The 18,032-nt window shown below is 56.1% G+C and overlaps 6 protein-coding genes across 6 annotated transcripts; 4 read left to right on the forward strand and 2 right to left on the reverse strand.

Moving 5' to 3' along the window:
* Positions 1-1,710: 1,710 nt before the first annotated feature.
* On the forward strand, positions 1,711-3,756 carry MYCTH_2028011 (uncharacterized protein; the record flags this gene model as incomplete). Its single annotated transcript, XM_003659367.1, has 2 exons — positions 1,711-2,442; positions 2,506-3,756. Coding segments are annotated over 2 exons (1,983 nt in total), but the record flags the coding sequence as incomplete, so codon positions are not given.
* A 1,820-nt stretch (positions 3,757-5,576) lies between these two features.
* On the reverse strand, positions 5,577-8,873 carry MYCTH_2296424 (glycosyltransferase family 39 protein). Its single transcript, XM_003659368.1, has 4 exons — positions 8,639-8,873; positions 8,210-8,477; positions 6,505-8,143; positions 5,577-6,448 (listed from the first exon to the last, which is right to left on the reverse strand). The coding sequence occupies exons 2-4, from the start codon at positions 8,465-8,467 to the stop codon at positions 6,018-6,020; spliced, it is 2,328 nt and encodes a 775-aa protein (XP_003659416.1). The 5' UTR covers positions 8,468-8,477; positions 8,639-8,873; the 3' UTR covers positions 5,577-6,017.
* A 214-nt stretch (positions 8,874-9,087) lies between these two features.
* MYCTH_2296428 (uncharacterized protein) lies at positions 9,088-10,212 on the forward strand. The gene is made up of 4 exons (XM_003659369.1): positions 9,088-9,574; positions 9,697-9,710; positions 9,773-9,976; positions 10,033-10,212. Exons 1-4 carry the CDS (start codon positions 9,535-9,537, stop codon positions 10,147-10,149), a joined length of 375 nt encoding a protein of 124 aa, XP_003659417.1. The 5' UTR covers positions 9,088-9,534; the 3' UTR covers positions 10,150-10,212.
* A 476-nt stretch (positions 10,213-10,688) lies between these two features.
* Positions 10,689-11,757, forward strand: MYCTH_2296430 (uncharacterized protein). The gene is made up of 2 exons (XM_003659370.1): positions 10,689-10,860; positions 11,072-11,757. The coding sequence occupies exons 1-2, from the start codon at positions 10,786-10,788 to the stop codon at positions 11,531-11,533; spliced, it is 537 nt and encodes a 178-aa protein (XP_003659418.1). The 5' UTR covers positions 10,689-10,785; the 3' UTR covers positions 11,534-11,757.
* Position 11,758: 1 nt separating this feature from the next.
* Positions 11,759-13,148, reverse strand: MYCTH_2296432 (uncharacterized protein). The gene has a single exon (XM_003659371.1). The coding sequence runs from the start codon at positions 12,878-12,880 to the stop codon at positions 11,789-11,791; it is 1,092 nt and encodes a 363-aa protein (XP_003659419.1). The 5' UTR covers positions 12,881-13,148; the 3' UTR covers positions 11,759-11,788.
* Positions 13,149-14,261: 1,113 nt separating this feature from the next.
* On the forward strand, positions 14,262-16,609 carry MYCTH_2296433 (uncharacterized protein). The gene is made up of 2 exons (XM_003659372.1): positions 14,262-15,030; positions 15,110-16,609. The coding sequence occupies exons 1-2, from the start codon at positions 14,756-14,758 to the stop codon at positions 16,494-16,496; spliced, it is 1,662 nt and encodes a 553-aa protein (XP_003659420.1). The 5' UTR covers positions 14,262-14,755; the 3' UTR covers positions 16,497-16,609.
* The last annotated feature ends 1,423 nt before the right edge of the window (positions 16,610-18,032 follow it).

Below are 18,032 nucleotides of genomic sequence, written 5' to 3' on the forward strand. Positions count from 1 at the left end.
CAACGAACCGTAACGGTCGACAAGTGGGGGAGCTCGCTCTGCCCACATATCAACAGCTTACTCTGTAGTGGATGTAGTGTAGAGAGCATGAAAGCAGGCGCACACTCCTAGTCAGCGAATTGCTGCATGCCAAACGTGTTGGCTGAGGAAGCCCTCAAACCCTGTCTTCATTGCTCCGTCTTGTGCATGCCGTCAGATTAAATGAAACGTGTTCTTGAATACCCTGGGAGAGGTCTATCCCAACTCGAAGCACCGTTCCCTCTGTTCCTTTCGAAACGCTAAAACGCTATGCATGCGTCGTGGCGGCGCTTGGAGTAACAGCTCCGCCACCCAAGCCGTTCCGTCCGTGGTCGTGGTGGACCCATTACCAACATTGTATCCGTCTGGGCCGGAGCTGTCGGCCGCGTCGTTCGATTGACCTGATACCCGAAAGGACAAGGCCCCGGCTGCTGACCGGATAACTGGAAAGTTGGTTACAAAGTACAGTTAGCGCCAACATCCTATACGCAATTGCACTGCGGCACCGAAAGCATATTTGGAGCGATTGACGTGTCTCGTCCTCAACCGATCGTCGGCACCGCAGCAGCATTCGTCATTTCCTCGCGCTCCTGGTTTGGGTTTCAACGTTCCGGATCTGTCTGCCTCCAAGAAGAAAGACGCCAGGAGATGCAAACTCCAGAAGTAACGGATAGTGAGTAACGGATTACTGCAAGTACGGCTGCCCGGCTGCGATGCACCAAAAGTCAGCGGCTGGTTTTGGTGCTTCGGCCACTGCTGGGAAGAACCCCGACGAGCGTCGAGTCTGATGGCCTGGGACTTCCTCCTGCAACAGTTAGCACAGTGGCTCACCACAGTTGCTGATGTTCCTTCTTAACACCTACCATTAATAGTTAGTTACATGAATTGTCACTACCCGAGACCGATCAATAGCGTTCCATTGGCTGTGCAGGATGGATTCTACTTTGGCCAATGGCGTGCTAGTGCTGCTGCGCTGCGCCTGCCTGGGGATCCACTTCTGACGGGGGATCCTGGTCGCCCGAGCAGGCAGCAGCGTCAACCGTCCACCGCATTTCTCATCATTCCTCCCGGCGCCCGGTCGCCGTCGAGCCTCCTTCTCCCGATTTCCCACCGCGCCCGCCCCCGTGTCGTTCCTCATTTCTTCACGCCTTTTTTCTTCCTGAGGCCATTCCGTCAGACCACCTGCAGCCCATTTGTCTTCTCTTGCGCCTTACTTGCACCAGAGGAACTCTGAAGCTCAGACCAGACGGCCAAGGCCCCGCCGCTTCCCATCCCCCCTTTGTTACAGCACTTCTGTTCCCCCCTTCGGGGCGAGTTTATCTGGCCCAACACACCTTTGGTTTTCGCGCTCTTTGCTCTCTTCTGCCAGCAACAGGCCAACCTGTCGCCGGGTCCTGATACGAAGGAGTCTCGGGTCCCTGGCGTTTGCCGGCTTGTTCTATTCCAGGCCTGGTGAGTGCGTTCGCATCGCTTTCCTCGAAAAGCCCCTTCGAGGGTTTGCTCCTGCTGTCTCCTTCCTGGGGCGGTGGGACGCATCCTGTGTTCGACAGAGCAGGTCAAATGTGACTCACGCTCCCGGTTCATCTCGGCCACCCAGTGAACTTGCCGACAGCTGACCTCGGGGGCTTGACACAGTGTTCCGGCCGCCGGTTGCCACAAAGCGTCTTCTATTCCCCGCGTATACCAGCAGTCATGTCTTCCAATCCCCGCAGGACGCCGGTGACTCGCTCCGGCTCGAGGGGCCTGAGCATTAAGACCAATGTGTCCCTCAAGAAGGGTGCGACTTTTCACTCCCCAACCTCGCCGCTGGAATCCCCCGAGCCTGTCTTTACGCCGCCCTCCTTGCCTCGCCGGTCGCACACCAGCTTGGACGATGTCATCGATGCTCACCGTCGCCGGGTTGCCTTGACTCTCGGAGACATTGACAAGACTCTTACCGGCCTTGTCAAGGACGACTCCACCGCCACGCCCGTCCGCAAGACTCTGCGAGACGACACGCTCCCTCTTCCTCAAGGTGTGCTCAACCACACCCTGGACTCGGTCATGGGCAAGGGGCAGCCGGCCGAGCGCCGGGTGCTCCGGCCTCGCATCCGCCGCCCTTCTCGCTTTCACGAGTCCGATAGCGGCTTGGGCACTTCGGTCGCTTCCACCAAGGAGAAAGAGGATGCCGGGAAGAAGGAGAAGCAGAGCAGGACAACCGCCGTTACAAGGTCGGCTGCTGCTCGGTCGGCCAGTGCTGCAACCCCCGCTGGCCTCAGCCCTTGCGCTACGAGCCGCATTTGCGAGCATACCCTGAAGCCGCTGCTTGCGAATGCCAGCTTCAAGGACTTCCACCCGCTCCTCCTGGAGTGCCCGCGAAAGATGCAGGAGAAGCAGATTGTTTGCCTCAGGGACCTCGAAAAGACACTGCTTCTCGTCGCTCCTGTAAGTGAGCTCCTTGCTGACCAAGGTGTGAGGGGAGATACTTACCGCGCCTTGCTTTTGAAGGAGAGGACCAAGGTTGCCGAGCTCTACCTCGACTTCTGCCTCACGACCATCCGCTGCATCCAGGCCACCGTCGAGTATCTCAGCGACCGGGAGCAGACTCGCCCTCGCGACGTTCCGTACAGCAGCGGGTACTTCATCGACCTCGTCGACCAAATCCGGAACTACGCTCAGCAGCTCGCCGACGCCAAGGAGAAAGGCAATCAGGACGAGATGGACGTCGATCCGTACGTGCAGACTCATCCGCTCGCCTCCACTGATCATACTGACGTGTCACCTAGCACTGATGAGATCAAGCTTCATGGGGGCATTCACATTAATGGACGCCCTGCCGAGCTTGTCCGCGTCAAGAAGAACGGCAAGATGATCTCGATGGCCACCGGCGAGCCGATTGAGAAGCTCGAGGAGGAGGCCGACGGCACGGTGCGCTTCAAGCGCTCTGCCAGCGAGGAGCTCCGGGACGAAGAGGAGATCATGCGCTCGATGGCCAGGCGCAAGAAGAACGCCACCCCCGAGGAGCTCGCTCCAAAGAGGTGCCGCGAGCATGGTTGCAACAAGGAGTTCAAGCGCCCCTGTGACCTGACCAAGCACGAGAAGACGCACTCGCGCCCTTGGAAGTGCCCTGTTACTACGTGCAAGTACCACGAGTATGGGTGGCCGACCGAGAAGGAGATGGATCGCCATCACAATGACAAGCACGCGGCTAGCCCTCCCATGTTTGAGTGCTTGTACAAGCCGTGCCCATACAAGTCGAAGCGGGAGTCCAACTGCAAGCAGCACATGGAGAAGGCCCACGGCTGGACCTATATCCGCACCAAGACCAACGGCAAGAAGACCTCGAGCGCGAGTGTCAACGGTAACTCGGCGCATCCGACTCCTCAGCTGCAGAACATTCCGACCCCCTCCAGCGAGCACAGCATGGGAGTGGCCACTCCCCCCGATACCTGGGGCCAGGTCTACGGGAACAGCAGCCTCGACTTCCCCGCGTACATTCCCAATGACGCCGACTTGAGCATGATTCCTCAGGAGATCTCTCTTGATTTCTCTCCCGTCGACAACCCGACCCCATCCACGGATTCTGGTATGGACCACAACTCAGCCTACCAGGACATCGGCACGGACTTCACCTTGTATGACGACATCTACAGTGCCCGCGTGCAACTGCCCACTCCTCCTCCTATCCAAACCAACCTTTATCCCAAGCAACTGCCCCAGCAGTTCAACCCCTTTACCACAGCGGACTTCTGCCAGCCGCAGCCTCAGCCGCAGCCGGCGCAGCTGTCGCCAACTGGCCAAGGGAATGCCATGCTGTACACTCCGGATTCGCTTGCTGAGGCGGATGAGGGTTTCGATGAGCATGGTGAGTTCGCCGCCATGGCTAATGCCGTCAACGGCGGAGACTTCATCCTGTTCCCCAATGGCGGAACTTCGAAGCCGATGTTCCATGAATCCCTGTTTGCGACAACTGAGGCTCCTGGCCTAGCTGCGAGCCACGCCCATCCGTCGTCTCAGGACTTGCTGAACGCGTTCAACGTTGACTGGTCCGCACACGACCTCAACGCTTTCTTGCCGTATTAAATCCGATTACCCAAAGAGGCAAGGATGCTTATGCGACAAGTGCCATGAGTGTATATGGAGAGAGAGTTTATGCTTGGCATGTGGTTTAATTGCGTACCGGTTTTCAGTTCCGTGGTGGCTAGGACATGAACCTTGTTATGATTAATGAATTGAGCGAGCGTGGGCGATTCAATGGACTGGCAGTGTGTGGGGTCGAGAGATACATTCGAACTGTCTCTATTCTGTAACCTCCTCTAACTCCTGATTGATTCTTGATTTTTTTTTTTTTTTTTGAATGACTCCTCGCTCTCCAATCTACGGTGGCTGAAGGGGGGGATGCAGAGCAGATGGAATTGAAATCGGGCCTGTTTCCTGAAGTTTTAGCTGGGAACCATGTACTGCGATCTTGAGGTCAGGTAGTTTAAGCCGTGATACGTTATTCATGCTTTCGAACATGTGCGGAAATCTCACCTTCGAGGCTCGTTGCCCGTGTTTCCGTCTCCTGGCTGATATAATGTTCATTCAACGGTCCAAAACTTGTCCTTTGTGGTCATCTCGACCAGGTCGAGGTACAGGGGACCGTGCGCAGGTAATGTGGGGCCCGATGGCGGCTCGGCGGAATATTTCTGCTTCTCGGCGAATAGCTTGGTACCTGACTCCTTGCCAAACTTTTTTTTTTCATGGTACAGTAGCGGCCCCAGCGAGATCGTCAGATAGGGGCACGGAGAAACTTGCGGCCTGGCGGTTTAATTTGATCGATTGATTCCAGTCAATCTCCTCGAACTCGCCTCCCATCTGGTGGTGCTGTCCCCGCACCAGCTTCTCGTCCCCCGAGCTTCCTCAAGGTATGTCCAACTTTTTTTTTTCATGCTTTCTCGTTCCGACTGGTCGACCACCCTTTCTTTCATCTGCCTTCCTCCGTGGGAAGGGCAGGATATGGGCATGCGGATCAGACACTGGCAAACAAACCAGAAAGAAGAGAAAAAAAATAAAACAAGCGAGAAAGAAAGAAAGAGCAAACAGAAGCACCGCATGATGATGTGCGCAACGCCGGTTGCAACCCTCCAAATCATTCATAATAGGAAGAGCCGTCTGAACCTCCCCGGGGCCGGGGCTTAACAACCTCGCCCCCTTCGGCTGGCCAGCTGTCCCGTCTCTTCCCTCTCTCCTTCATCTTGCTCGCTTCCTTCTCCAAAGGGAGGGGGAAACGCCTGCACCGTCATGTGCTTGCGGGGCTGAGGGTTGGAGCGAGAGGGAGAGGGGGCAGCTGGGCGGTGGGGTTGGTGGTGCTTACAATTTGGGTTTCTGAAGGGGCTTTTGTTTGCTTTTTTTCTCTTTTCTTTCTTCGTCTTTGCTCTCGGTCGGGCTTTCCTTGACGTGCCCTGATGTGTTACTGATTTCTCCGAGTCTTCCCTGGTTTAGGCCGAGCGATGTTGATCTCACAATCGACACGGGTAGATCGCGTAGCTAAGCAATAGTGATACGGTAGGTCCGCTTTTGACATGAAGAAGCTCGGTTTGATCGGATTGTCGGAAAAAGGCTGCTGGAAGTTTCAATCGTGGTGAAGCTGGCACCCAGTCTTTCCAGAGCCTTTCCACAAAACTGGCTGCTGGAAGGCAACACTCACCATCTATTTACAGTAATAGGAAAAAACGGCAAGATTTATATACTATCAATATTAATGATCCCACCCGTGGCGCCTGTGCGAAAGCGACGTGGTTCCATCCTTTCTTTGCAAAATTGCTCTTGAATCTGATATCTCGGTTTTTGTGAATACAAGGCATTGGGATCAATATTGCCCGGGCCGGACCCCCGAGGCTTCGAAGCTTTCTGGTAAAGCACCCAAGAGCATACAAGACACCGTTGGCTACATGTTGTTGGTTTCATTGACCTCAGCTGAGAATCTTACACTCCTCATCTTGTACAAGGTGGACCCGTCCATATTACGTCGCGAGTCCTCACTTCGCAAAGTGCAAATCGTAGCCAAGCCACTTCCTCCTCAGGACCTGGTCGACCGACAGGCCTGGGTAGCCGTAGGTCAGTGGCAGGAAGAAGTACCAGCTGGCGGCAACAGCGATGAGGATGACGACGGTGGCGATCCACGAAGCCACCATGCTCTGGCCGGCAAACCGCTCGCGCGCGCTCAGGTGGCGCTTCTGCACGCCCGTCTTCTTGCCGGCCTTGGCGGCCTGGTATGCCACTTCGTGCTCAAGGGAGTCCTGGGCGAATATAAATTCGACTATGGCGCCTGTCACTAGGGCAGAGGCGAGGTGGGCGGGGAGATAGTGATGAAGGAACAGCTGGCGACCCATGACGTAGAAGGGGAAGTAGTGGGTGGCCCAGGCGAGGAAGAAGAAGCCGGTCGAGTTGTACAGGCGAGAGCGCGAGCCTGGTGATATGTGTTAGTGATGCTACCGGCGGGAAAGCAAGAGCTTCCTCACTTACGGTGATCCAAGGCGTCAATTCCGCGGCGCAGTGAGAATTGATCAGCCAGAACGATACCGGCGTAGATGGCCAAAACGCTACTGGCGATCCACCATCCGACAGGGTTTCCGAGGAAGTAGATCTGCTGGCGGGTCTCGTTTTGGGTCCAGAAGCTGACACCGCGTAGCAGGAACGGCCACTGGTAGGGCAGCGACGCATAGGGATGGCTGGCGGTCAACTGATTGTTGTGCCAGAACATGGAACGCTGCAGCTCGAACCACTTGCGGAGGAAGGGGAGCGTCTTGACCTTTCTCTCCGGTTTTTCGCGACGCTTATGGTCGGGCGGGAGGGACACGATGTCCTCGACGAGCCAGACGTTGGAGCTCGGTGCAATCTGCTTGTTTCCGTTGATTTCCTGCTGCTTGTAGCCCCAGTCAGGGAGCGGCTTGGGGTGAGTCCACATGGCGACTTTGCTGGGGTTGTGGATGAGCTTGAAGTGGCTGGAAACACTCTTGAACTCCTGGCCATCCTTGCCGTGCTCAATGCGGATCTCGAACAGGGTATCAGCAGCCCGCTCGCCATAGGCGTCCGCAATCGAAACGGTGGTAAATTCCTGGTTGGTAGGGTAGTACGGGGAGGCGACATCGTGGGACAGCAGGATGGTGTCTGTCCCCAGGTGGCGAAGCCTGACGAGGTCGTGGTTCCTGACATGGCGGCCCAACTTCTGGTCATCGGCGCCGCCAGGAAGGATCTGCCAGTAGTTGTTGGTATCATTGAAAGGATAGCCGGTAACCTGCTGGCCCTGGCTGGAGACACGGCCATCGTCGTACCTCAGGGGGTAGCGATCCGGGTGGCTGTGAAGATAGACTTTGGTCTCCTTGTGTTTAATGAGAATGGTGTCGTAATAATCAATGGTGACGGCATTGGCCAGCATAATGTTGTCACTGAGCGTTTCCTGGAACTCGGGGGTCATGAAGTCGTCGCCGGGTCCGGAGCGGGTGAGGATGGAGAAGTGGACTTGGAACCAGAAGAGATAGAAAAGGAAGGGCATGATAATCAGGCCAAAGGCACGCGCAGCGAAGTGCTTGCCGAACTCGGCCAGGGTGAGGGCGCCTCCGGGCCTCTTGATGTCCAGCAGGTCCCAGAGGTCGATGACGACAGCCGAGCCGATGGTGATGAAGGCAAACAGACCGACATATTTCGTCGAGATATCGCACGACAATGCGAAGCCAGTCAGGATGAGCCACTTCCACCACTTCCTCGAGAACGGCTCGTGGCGCAACTTGTAGAATTTAATGTAGCAGAGTAAGCTGCAGGCCATGGCAAAGACGAGGGTGGCGTCGAGCAGGATCAGGCGTGTCTGGCCAATGTGGGCATTGTCGAGAAGGATCAGGCCAGCAGCGATGATGCAAGCCGGGAGACTGTATCCAGATTCCCACATGATCAGGTAGGTGACGGAAACGGTCAGGGCGCCGAGGATGGCGGGCAGCGAGCGGAAAGCGACATAAGGAACCTTGTTCACGATGTACGAATCGCCGATGTTCTCGAAGTGGAAGTGGCCATCATAGCCCACCAGCCAGCCCATAAAGGCGAAGAGAAGCTTGCCGAGCGGAGGGTGGACGTCGAAGAAGTAGGTCCTTTCGAGGTAGTACGAGGCAAACTAGGAGAATCAAACGATCAGCGGCGAGCGCCATCGGCGGGAGCCGGTTGAAGGAAGAATATATACCTTGCCGAAGTGAACCTCATCGAAGACGACCTCGTTGGGATGGCTGATGCCCCAGAACCGGGTGAGGAAGGCCAAGGCAGTCATGACAACAAAGACGACCTTGAAGTCGCGCTCAGAGTTTTTGGAGGACTTCTCGGCGGCAGCCTTCACGAGCTTATCGAGCTCAACATCCGAGGAGGCGCCATCTTTGGGTTTCTTAGTCGAGACGCCGACATTGCGCTGTCGCAGGGTGCCCTGGGGCGTCGATGTCGAGGCCATGTCGGGCAGACTGTGAGAAAGGAAAGATGTGTCAGTTGACGCGTCTTTGGGGTAATGCAGGCGCAGGCACGGAAGAAGAGGGGAGGCAAGCAACCCGGGATAATCGACGTGCAGACGCAAACACGATTGCCATTGTCGACAAAGCAGAGCTGTGCGAGAGGACCAACATACATACCTCGCCAATCGCGCACCACTGAAACCCGGATTCAAACGTCAATGAGAAACCCGCCCCGAAAGTCGGGAAGCAGCCAAAAAAAGGAAAATTAACGACAGTCAAGAAGGTGAAGAAGGATGGGATTGTGTATGAAGAGGAACAGTTAAGGGTGTAGTATGTTAAATTGGGTTGAACCCCTTACGGAATGCAGCACGCAGCAAAGCCTCCTGACAGCAGGGCTGCTGATGCATGGGACGGTTCAGCTCTGACCACTCCACCAGCGCCTGTGATTTTTCTGGACACCTGGCGTAACCTCGATCCCGCCAAGGGGCGAGACTTCAAGGTGCGCCAAAGCTCAGCAGAGGGTGGTCCAAGCTCCCTTCCCAGTCTGGATCCGGTCAATGTGAGAAGCCGCTTGTTCGGAATCTAGGAGACTCTATTATCTAAGCACTGGGGTGGACCAGAGAGGAATTGGCCTTGGAAGGGCGGGAATTCGAAACTACCTACTCACTTGGGTAAGTAATACGTGATCTTTTACATCAGTGCTTGGCTACTACCTCGAACACTGTTCCGTGTGATGCATCATTATCATTATAAATCGCCTACGCCCGAGGTGCTTCTCTGTCCGGAGTCTTCGCCGCCAAGCTCGGGCCCGGCTCCGGCCTGCGGGGTTAGCCCGACTCTAGCCCTTCGATGCCGATCGCTCCTCGCTGTTTCATGCCCGAGAACCGGAGCGGGACAATCAGATAGCCTTCTAATTGAGTCGTGCCCGATTCACATTTAAGAAGCAGGCATGTCCCCCACTCGAATCGCAGCAAGACAAGCTTTTCCAGCCCTTCTTCAAACAGCCTCGAGCACCCGCACAGCACTACGACCTAGTATTCCCCGCCCCCTGTCACGCCCACGACACACCATGTCTGCCACTCCCGTCTTCACCAAGAACGCAGCACCGCGTAGGTTACTGCTGAACTTTCCGTTGCTTTTGTTGTTGTTGTTGTTGTTGTTGATGATGATGATGACGACGATGACGAAAGATGCTTGTCGACAACAGCCGATTGCTAACATGTGTGTCTAGCTGCCGGCCCTTACGTACGTTCACGGGTGTTTTCGCGGATGCTAATGTCCAGTCGGCGACGCTGACCGTTTCCCAGAGTCAGGCCATCAAGACCCCCACTGCTATCTACTGCTCGGGCCAGATCCCCTGTGATGCCGAGGGCAACCTTATCGAGGGCACCATCCAGCAGAAGACTGCCGCCTGCATCTCCAACCTCAAGGCCGTCCTCGAGGAAGCTGGCTCGTCCATTGAGAAGGTGGTCAAGGTCAACGCCTTCTTGACCGACATGAGCAACTTTGCTGTGAGTCCCGCAATGAGACCTCGGAGATGGTGCACAATGCGCTGACCCTATCACAGGCCATGAATGAGGAGTATGCTAAGTGGTTCGTTCACAAGCCGGCTCGCAGCTGTGTCGCAGTGAAGCAGCTCCCCAAGGGCGTCGACGTTGAAATTGAGTGCATCGCGCTTCCGTGAGAATCAGGGAAAGCCACCAGTGAAGAAGTTAAAAAAAGAGAATGTCATAGCAACGACGAATACAAACGCTTCGTTGTCTATGAAACCTTGACCTCAGACAACCACATTCTGGCCCAGGGACTTTGTCTATGATCCAGTTCGTCGGAGCTTCCGGAACTCACAGATGGTGGGGCCAGGGAAGGGCGATGACGAATGAATACCCTCCAACATCTTAACGGCCCCTGGCATATCTGAGACCAATCCGCCTATTGTATCCATGCCTTTGGGATTAACCAGAAAACTTAGTCTTTTTTTTTTTTTTTTTTCTTTTGGCCTTGGGATATTTAGAGTACTGCCACATCAGCGCGCCGTACCAAAAGCCCAATTGTCGAATCGAGAGGTGTGTCACGTTACGTTTCGCGTCTTAATTGGCCCATCGATGGGCCAAGCTCTCTCTCATTGACCATCACAGTAAAGAGGCCGCGTCAGTCGCTGGTTGGGGCCCAACGCGCGGATTTGTCCTCGAGCCATGAATTTATCTTTTCACTCTTGCATCGACTGTCGCATCGAATGTCTAACGACTGATGAACCCAACCTTGCTCGCTGGTCCTGCACTGCACCTCGCATCAACTGACCCGTCGATCGGACCCCTTAACCATGCCGCCGCCAGTCGCGGCAAGCGCCGATCGAGGTGACGCTCGGCGTCTTCGAAAACCGTCAACGCTCTACAAGGTATGTTCCGAGATGTATATATAATAATATGTGTGTTGCATGTGTGCGTGTGTGTGTATGAACGGGTGTCCCGTTCGTGTCATTCCTCTGTCACAGAGATCGCCCTAGTCATCTATTTTCCCTTAACTCAGTCCCTGTCGCCTCATCCTCCTTCCTTTCTACACGTTGATCATGATGAGAATCAAGTAGACTGATACAGACAACACCAAAGCTGGTCATGACCCCCGTCCTCTTCGTCTCCTTCCTCCTCTCCCTCGCCCTCGTCGACCTGCGCTACTCGTCCCTCCGCGCCCTCTACCACGCCGACAGTGGCGACCAGCCGCCCGGCCGCCGCCGGCTGCCGGGCTGGCTGCACAGAATCATCTACCGCTACCGGCCGTACCGATACGCCGTCGCGGTCGATGGCGACGGCCGACCCGTCGGGACCACCACGACCCCCCGGAGCCCGGGGAGCCCAGAGGGTGGGGCCACCCCTTCCAGGACGGCGAGAGAGGCGGAGGATTACTACCACAGTAAGCAGCGGGAGCTGATCAAGATGGAGGCGGAGGAGGCATTTGAGATCCGCGGTGTGGTTGTCTTGGTGCTGGGCTTCGTTGGGTTGGCGGTGCTGTGGGCGGCTTGGAAGGTGGTCAGCTGGGGGGTAGGGGCTGTCTACCGGTCGATGACATCTTGAGTCCAGGGATCAATGATTGGAGTTCTATAACGAGACATATCGATTCGGCATTTTTTTTTTTTTTTTTTTTGCCTATGACAAATCTGGGGTAGAGTTGTTGTTGTTGACGATATTTATGCAAACCAGATATCAAAACGGTTGGTTGCTACAACTCTAGTTGTTTCCTCGAATGGCGAATCTTGAGAAGGTATGTCCATAACGGAATACCTGTATGTACTGTACATACATGAAATCCGATGGAAAGGTCGTGATCACTCAGGATTCTTCTGGTCGGCGCCAGACGTATTTTAGTTCCATTAGCCCTTTTCCGAACCCTTCAAACCAGGATTCGCCAGCTTCCTTAAACCCCTCTCTCTCATACAAGCGTCTGGCAACAGTCAGGGAGCGCAACGTCGACAGATGACACTCACGAAACCCAGTGTCTTTCACAAACTGCATCGCCGCTGCCAAGAGCCGTTTCCCGATACCCAAGCCCCGGGCCGACTTATCGACGATGAAGGCCCTGAGTCGCGCCACTCCCTCCAGCCCGGAGCGCTCGCCGTCCACGTACACTACACCTACCGTCCGCTCCCGGGGCGAGGCCGCCGGGTCCTGAGCCGGGGTCGTCATGACGGCGGACCAGACCTGGTTCACTGGCCGATCCAGGCGGCGTATCAGGTCGCTGAGGGTGGCGGAAAAGCTGGCTTCAAACTCGCGGCCCCATCCGTTCCTCGGGTAGTAGTAGTCCAGGTGCATCTCGACGGTGCGGGCCAGGACGCCGGGGCGGTAGCCGGCCACGATGGAGACTGCTGGGGGCGCCGGCGGCTGCTCCGGGGCCGTCGAGGGTGCGAGGGCCGGGGCGACGTCGGCTCGACTAGATCTCGATCGCTCCAGCGCGGTTGCGTAGGCCTGAAACGCTGCCGTGATGCTCGTACCGGCCCCTGGCGGGGCCGCCGCGAGCGCCTTCGTGACTTGCTCTTGAGCGTACGCGTTGATCTCGGCGAGGGTGCTCGCTCCGGCCGCGGAGAGTGTGTAAATCTCGCGGTGCCCCGTGCTAGCTTCCCCTTCCTGGACCCTCTGGACGATGCCGTTGGAGACTAACTCTGCCAAGATGCGGGAGAGTTGGGCCGGAGTAACCTTCAGCTCGTTACAGAGGTCAGAGACGGATCGCCGGCCGTAGTCGCCGATCTCGATCATGCAGTGGACGGCAGCGGGCGAGAGGGAGAAGGGACTGAAGGTTGGCCGGAGGAAGCCCCATTCTCGCACTAGCTTCCGGGATGCCTCGCGGAGCGACAGCACCGAGCCGGGCAGGTCCGAGTCCGTGGGTGCCGGGGCGTGAGATCCGGGAGGGGCGAGGGACGTAGCCATGCTTTGTGTGTCCAAGTACAGACTATGGATGGCAATGTTGGCACCCGGAGAAGGCCAGCGTTCAGGCGACTGGGACGTGAGCTCCAACTGTTCGAAGCCTTGTCGGCGAATGGCAGCTCATCCCACCCTATTTCATATCATGCATCCGATTTCGGGGATCGCATGGCGACGCCTTTTCAATGACAAGGCCCAACCTGTCATTAAAAGACTTCGCTGGATTAAAATTAACCTCGCCCATTTGAAACGTTGGGAATGCGGCATACATACCTTGACTGGTAATTCCACTTCTGGTAGACAAAAGAGGGGCAATTCCTGAAGAGAAGAACCGCCGTCATGTTAGTTTTCTTTAGTTCCTTTTCCTTTGATCCTTTTTTGTTCCTTTTTATCTTTTCCTCTTTTTCTTTTTGCTTGTTTGTTTTCTTGTCCTATTCCCCCCTCTCTTCTCGAGGTCACCCAAGCGTCTGTCTGAGTCACATCCCGAGACGAATCCAGATCCATCAATAACAAAGCGAGAATGGGTTTACGGTACCAGTATCCGCCTCGACTGTGCTCGCGCCATTGCCGACGCCAACCGTACCGCGGGAGCAAGCGACCATCCACTACAGCGCTGAGTCACTCGCTGGATTCAACGAGTATAACTACACATCATTCCTGAACGAGGCCGTCAGGTTCCCAATTGTTTCGGAGGGAGAGCCTCGTAGAGAGACATCACAACTGCTGCCTCGCTACTTCTCTTGCAGGAGCCTGAGGCACAGAAAGCTCGCCTGAGATGCAAAGACAGGGAAGCAGCTGTTCAAAGCCTGTCAATTGATTAGTTGGCTCTCAGATTTTGAGGGTTACCTTGGGATGCTGAAGTATCTCGGCACTATTCCATCCTTTCCTGATTCCAGATAGTGCTCACTTTCTTGGAGCCTGCGAAAAAGGCGCCAGAAAGGCACCAAAGGGATACGCAATACGGAAGGATACGCAATACGGAAGGATACGCAATACGGAAGGTTACGCAACACGGAATTCCATACAACAAATCCTCCGTCCGGAGTAATTGTCTTTCCTTTCGCAGGATGCTCGGTAACTTGGTACTGTACCTTCAGTGACTCATGTGGGGGAAGGTGGGGCGGATGCAGCGTGCTAATAAGCCTTCTTGGTTTCGAGGCTCTTGTCAAATGCATCGGACGGAATGCAGACAACTTCTTCTAGGTCAATAAGGCGTCCTCGGATTTGGTGACTACCTAGTAGCTCATGGCAAAGACAATACCGGCCGCATGCCTCAGGATGCCCCAAAAAAAAAAAAAAGCCCGGCAACGAAGGAATTAGGAGCAATCATTCAGCCGACTTGGGGACGAGGATAACTCTACCAATGGCGGCCCGCGCTTGGTTGCGGCCGCACGGAGCCGGAGTTCAACAATGATTCCGGAGGATTTCTGCATTATCAATGCAACACGACCATCTTTCGAAAGCTGCTTGAGTGCTGCTGATTACCAAGTCGCCAGGACTGCTCCAGCACACAACGTGTTTTCTAAACAGGCGGCGGCGGATTGACGAAGCCTGTGCAAGCCGCCGGCCAAGTATTCAGAAGTCTCCGACTCCCAAGTGGCCAGCTTCTTGGATAGGAGGATCGCGGACGCGTGGCGAGCAACCCGAGCACTCGGTTCTCTTACTTAAAGTCTTCCCGTCCGTGAAGAACCCAGCGCGCTCGTCACTCCCCCTCGCTCTCACGCCCTTCCTCGCGCATTCGGAGCCGCAGAAATAGAATACGACATTGTCCGGGCAGCAAACTGGTCACTTAGCTATCCAGTCTCACTGCAACCATCCAAGGCCAACTCGAGGTTCCCCGTTCGGCCGAGCCTTGTCATTGCCGTAACCTTCCCATTCACCATGTTTTCGTACCGCCTCATATCAGGCATTTCTCTGGGAGGTGCCTACCTCGTCTCTTCCGGCCGGATCCCGCAATGGCCGTCACCCGGCTTTCTGACCGCTTTCACGGTCCTATGGGGGATTCAAGGGCTCGCGTGGGCTCTTTGGTCCGTCATACTCTACCCAAAACTCTTCTCCCCGCTCCGCGGCCTTCCTGAGCCGAGCGGTAATTCATGGTTTATGGGCCAGTTCCCCAAGATCCTGGCAATGCCTACCGGGAATCCCATGATCGAGTGGTACGACGTATCCCCAACCTCTGACTCTTCCCGCGGCGTGCTGCCGAGAGTGTCTAACGCGTGCTGATTGATTGTGCAGGATCAACTCGATACCAAACAATGGCCTCATCCGGTATCTCGGCCCCCTCAATCGGGAAAGGCTCCTAGTCACGTCCCCCAAGGCTCTCGCCGAGGTGCTCGTTACCAAGAACTACGACTTTGTGAAGCCGGATAGATTCCGGCACACCCTCGGCCCCATTTTGGGCACCGGCTTGCTCCTCGCGGAAGGCGACGAACACAAGATGCAGAGAAAAAACCTCTCGCCTGCCTTTGCATTCCGTCACATCAAGGATCTGTACCCGGTTTTCTGGGCCAAGGCACGCGAGGGTGTGAACGCCATGACGGGCGAGATCCTGCGGGCCGCGGCGGGCCAAAGCGGCCCCGAGGAGAAGACGGCCGTCATTGAGGCGGGTAACTGGGCCTCACGCATCACCCTCGACATCATCGGCGTGGCCGGCATGGGCCGTGACTTCGACGCCATCAGGAACCCGGACAACCGGCTGAACCAAGCATACACCCAAATCTTCAACCCGAGCCGCCAGGCACGCATCTTTCAAGTGCTCGAGATGATAATCTCTCCTCGGTTGGTTCGCTTGCTGCCGGTTAAACGCAACGAGGACATCCAAGCCTCGGCCGGGCTGATCCGAGCCGAGTGCGCCGACCTGATCAGGGACAAGAGGCAGAAGATAGCGCGGAAGGAGTCGACCGACGTAGATATACTATCCGTGGCCATCGAGTCGGGCGGTTTCAGCGACGAGGACCTCGTCGACCAGCTCATGACGTTCCTCGCCGCCGGCCACGAGACCACGGCCACGGCCATGACCTGGGCCGCGTACCTCCTCGCTAAGCACCCGGACGTCCAGTCTCGGCTCCGCGCCGAGGTCCGCGAACACCTGCCGCCGCCCGCGGACGGAGCCCCGGCCCCGTCGAGCGCCGACATAGACCGGATGCCCTACCTCAACGCCGTCTGCAGCGAGGTGCTGCGCTACTTCAGCCCCGCGCCCTTCACGCTCCGCACGGCCGCCAAGGACACCAGCATCCTCGGCCAGTTCGTCCCCAGGGGCACCCAGGTCACGATCGTGCCCTGGGCCATCAACAAGTCCGAGGCGCTGTGGGGCGACGACGCGCTCGTCTTCAACCCGGACCGCTGGATGCCCAAGTCGGACGCCGACAAGCGCGCCGCCAGCGGCGGGGCCACGAGCAATTACGCCTTCCTCACCTTCCTACACGGGCCCCGCAGCTGCATCGGCATGGCGTTCGCCAAGGCCGAGTTTGCCTGCCTGCTGGCCACCTGGGTCGGGCGCTTCCAGTGGGAGCTGCACGACAAGGAGTTGATGGATGAGAGCAAGCTGGTGATCAAGACCAACATCACGGCGAGGCCTGCCAAGGGCATGTACATCAAGACGACCGTTTTGGATGGGTGGTGAGGAGCGGGAGTGTAAAGAGATGGTTAACTATGTAGTACCTTTCCTAAGGTTTTTTTCCTCCACCCTTCTTGACTAACTCTTCTCTCTCTCTCTCTCTCTCTCTCTCTCTCTCTCTCTCTCTCTCTCTCTCTCTCTCTCTCTCTTTTATTTTTTTCTTTCTTTTTTCCCCTCGTATTGTCTGAAATAAGTCTCTCAGGGAGTAATAGATGCTGGAGCATCGAGAATGGGCACGAAGGAACTAGTCCTGTCTAGGTGAGCGGCTAGCACTCCGTTCATGTAACAATCATGCCAGTGGTTAGGTTTTCTGGCTAGCCCAGAGCTGTGCCTTGCAGCTTTGGAACGTTTAATGTGGTACACGATGTTTTTGCGCTAGATGCCGCGAAGACCGGACTGACGGATTAGCCAACGTCAGAACCGTCCCTCAGCTCCGGCAACATTCTCTTGAGCGGAATCTCTTGTGCTGATGCAAGGAACGGAAGGGTAAAGAAGTGGGCAAGCAGGCCTCGAACATTGCCGGTTCGGGGCCGCCTTCCCGTCGGAACATACACTATGGCAGGTTTTTGTCACGCAGGTTGGGTCCCTTTGGAAGTCGGATACGGACTACCTCCGCAGGGAGATGCCGCATGTCGAATCTTGACAACCAATCACCTCCGACCGGGATCTACGCTGCAGGCCGAGATAGTTTGTTGGAGTGGTTAAGGTGAGAGACATTGTATGCACATAGGCATATACTGCGCGTGCGCAGGACGTGGGGATGTCTGCGCCTCTGGGTTGGCAGTGGAGGGAGGGAGGGAGGGGAGGTACCTAGGTCATTCATGGACGCGATGAGCCTCAGCTGTTTCTTGCATCCCTGGCTTATGTTCCAGCTGAGCAGATGTGTGTGTAGGTACCATGTGGGCCATACCTCCTCTAGGCGCGAGATCTCAAGTACGAGTTCCATGTATGTATGTACGGAGTACGGACGTACATACAGAGAAGTATTCCGTACTCGGTGCACGCACGCGTTTCTTGTGGCCAACCAGGTCTTCCCACACACCCAGATCGATAGGGTACACCAGTTCGGATGCCGCCGCCACGGCTGCGGCAAAAAGCTGCCCTTGGTTTTCACCGTTGTCGTTCCGGCGGCCAAGGGATGTCGCTGTTCCTGGCTCGTCGCATCCCTTGGTCGGGCTGGGGACGCCCTTGGGGGTGGCACAAAACGAGCTGGTGTAAGAAGCTGAAACGCAGGGTGAGCTGACTGCGCGAGGCAGCGCGCAGCACTCGGGGCGAGCAGGTTGAGGTATGTACGAAGTACTCCGTAGTGGATGAGATGAAAATGCTCCTGAGACTTGCTCAAACCGAAAAATTAAATGATATTTCAAATCATAGATTTTCATACGGCTGTAAGAGGCAAGATGACGAGTGCCTGGCTGCCTTCTAATGTGATAATAGGTGGTATCATCATGACAGACATCTCCTGACCCAAAGAAACTCCTGCCGTCCGTCATCTCCAAGTATCGCCAAAGAAAAGGCGAAATGCCACCAGACCTAACCTAG

This window comes from Thermothelomyces thermophilus, chromosome 1, assembly GCF_000226095.1.
Source record: "Thermothelomyces thermophilus ATCC 42464 chromosome 1, complete sequence".
NCBI classification, from domain to species: Eukaryota; Fungi; Ascomycota; class Sordariomycetes; order Sordariales; family Chaetomiaceae; genus Thermothelomyces; species Thermothelomyces thermophilus.

Coding starts and splice junctions, on each gene's coding strand:
- MYCTH_2296428 (XM_003659369.1), top strand. CDS start 9,535: ATGTCTGCCACTCCCGTCTTCACCAAGAACGCAGCACCGC. Junction 9,977..10,032: donor CCGACATGAGCAACTTTGCT/GTGAGTCCCGCA, acceptor ACCCTATCACAG/GCCATGAATGAGGAGTATGC.
- MYCTH_2296433 (XM_003659372.1), top strand. CDS start 14,756: ATGTTTTCGTACCGCCTCATATCAGGCATTTCTCTGGGAGGTGCCTAC. Junction 15,031..15,109: donor GGGAATCCCATGATCGAGTG/GTACGACGTATC, acceptor TTGATTGTGCAG/GATCAACTCGATACCAAACA.
- MYCTH_2296432 (XM_003659371.1), bottom strand. CDS start 12,880: ATGGCTACGTCCCTCGCCCCTCCCGGATCTCACGCCCCGGCACCCACG.
- MYCTH_2296424 (XM_003659368.1), bottom strand. CDS start 8,467: ATGGCCTCGACATCGACGCCCCAGGGCACCCTGCGACAGCGCAATGTC. Junction 8,144..8,209: donor ATGAGGTTCACTTCGGCAAG/GTATATATTCTT, acceptor TGATTCTCCTAG/TTTGCCTCGTACTACCTCGA. Junction 6,449..6,504: donor AATTGACGCCTTGGATCACC/GTAAGTGAGGAA, acceptor ACATATCACCAG/GCTCGCGCTCTCGCCTGTAC.
- MYCTH_2296430 (XM_003659370.1), top strand. CDS start 10,786: ATGCCGCCGCCAGTCGCGGCAAGCGCCGATCGAGGTGACGCTCGGCGT. Junction 10,861..11,071: donor AACCGTCAACGCTCTACAAG/GTATGTTCCGAG, acceptor ACAACACCAAAG/CTGGTCATGACCCCCGTCCT.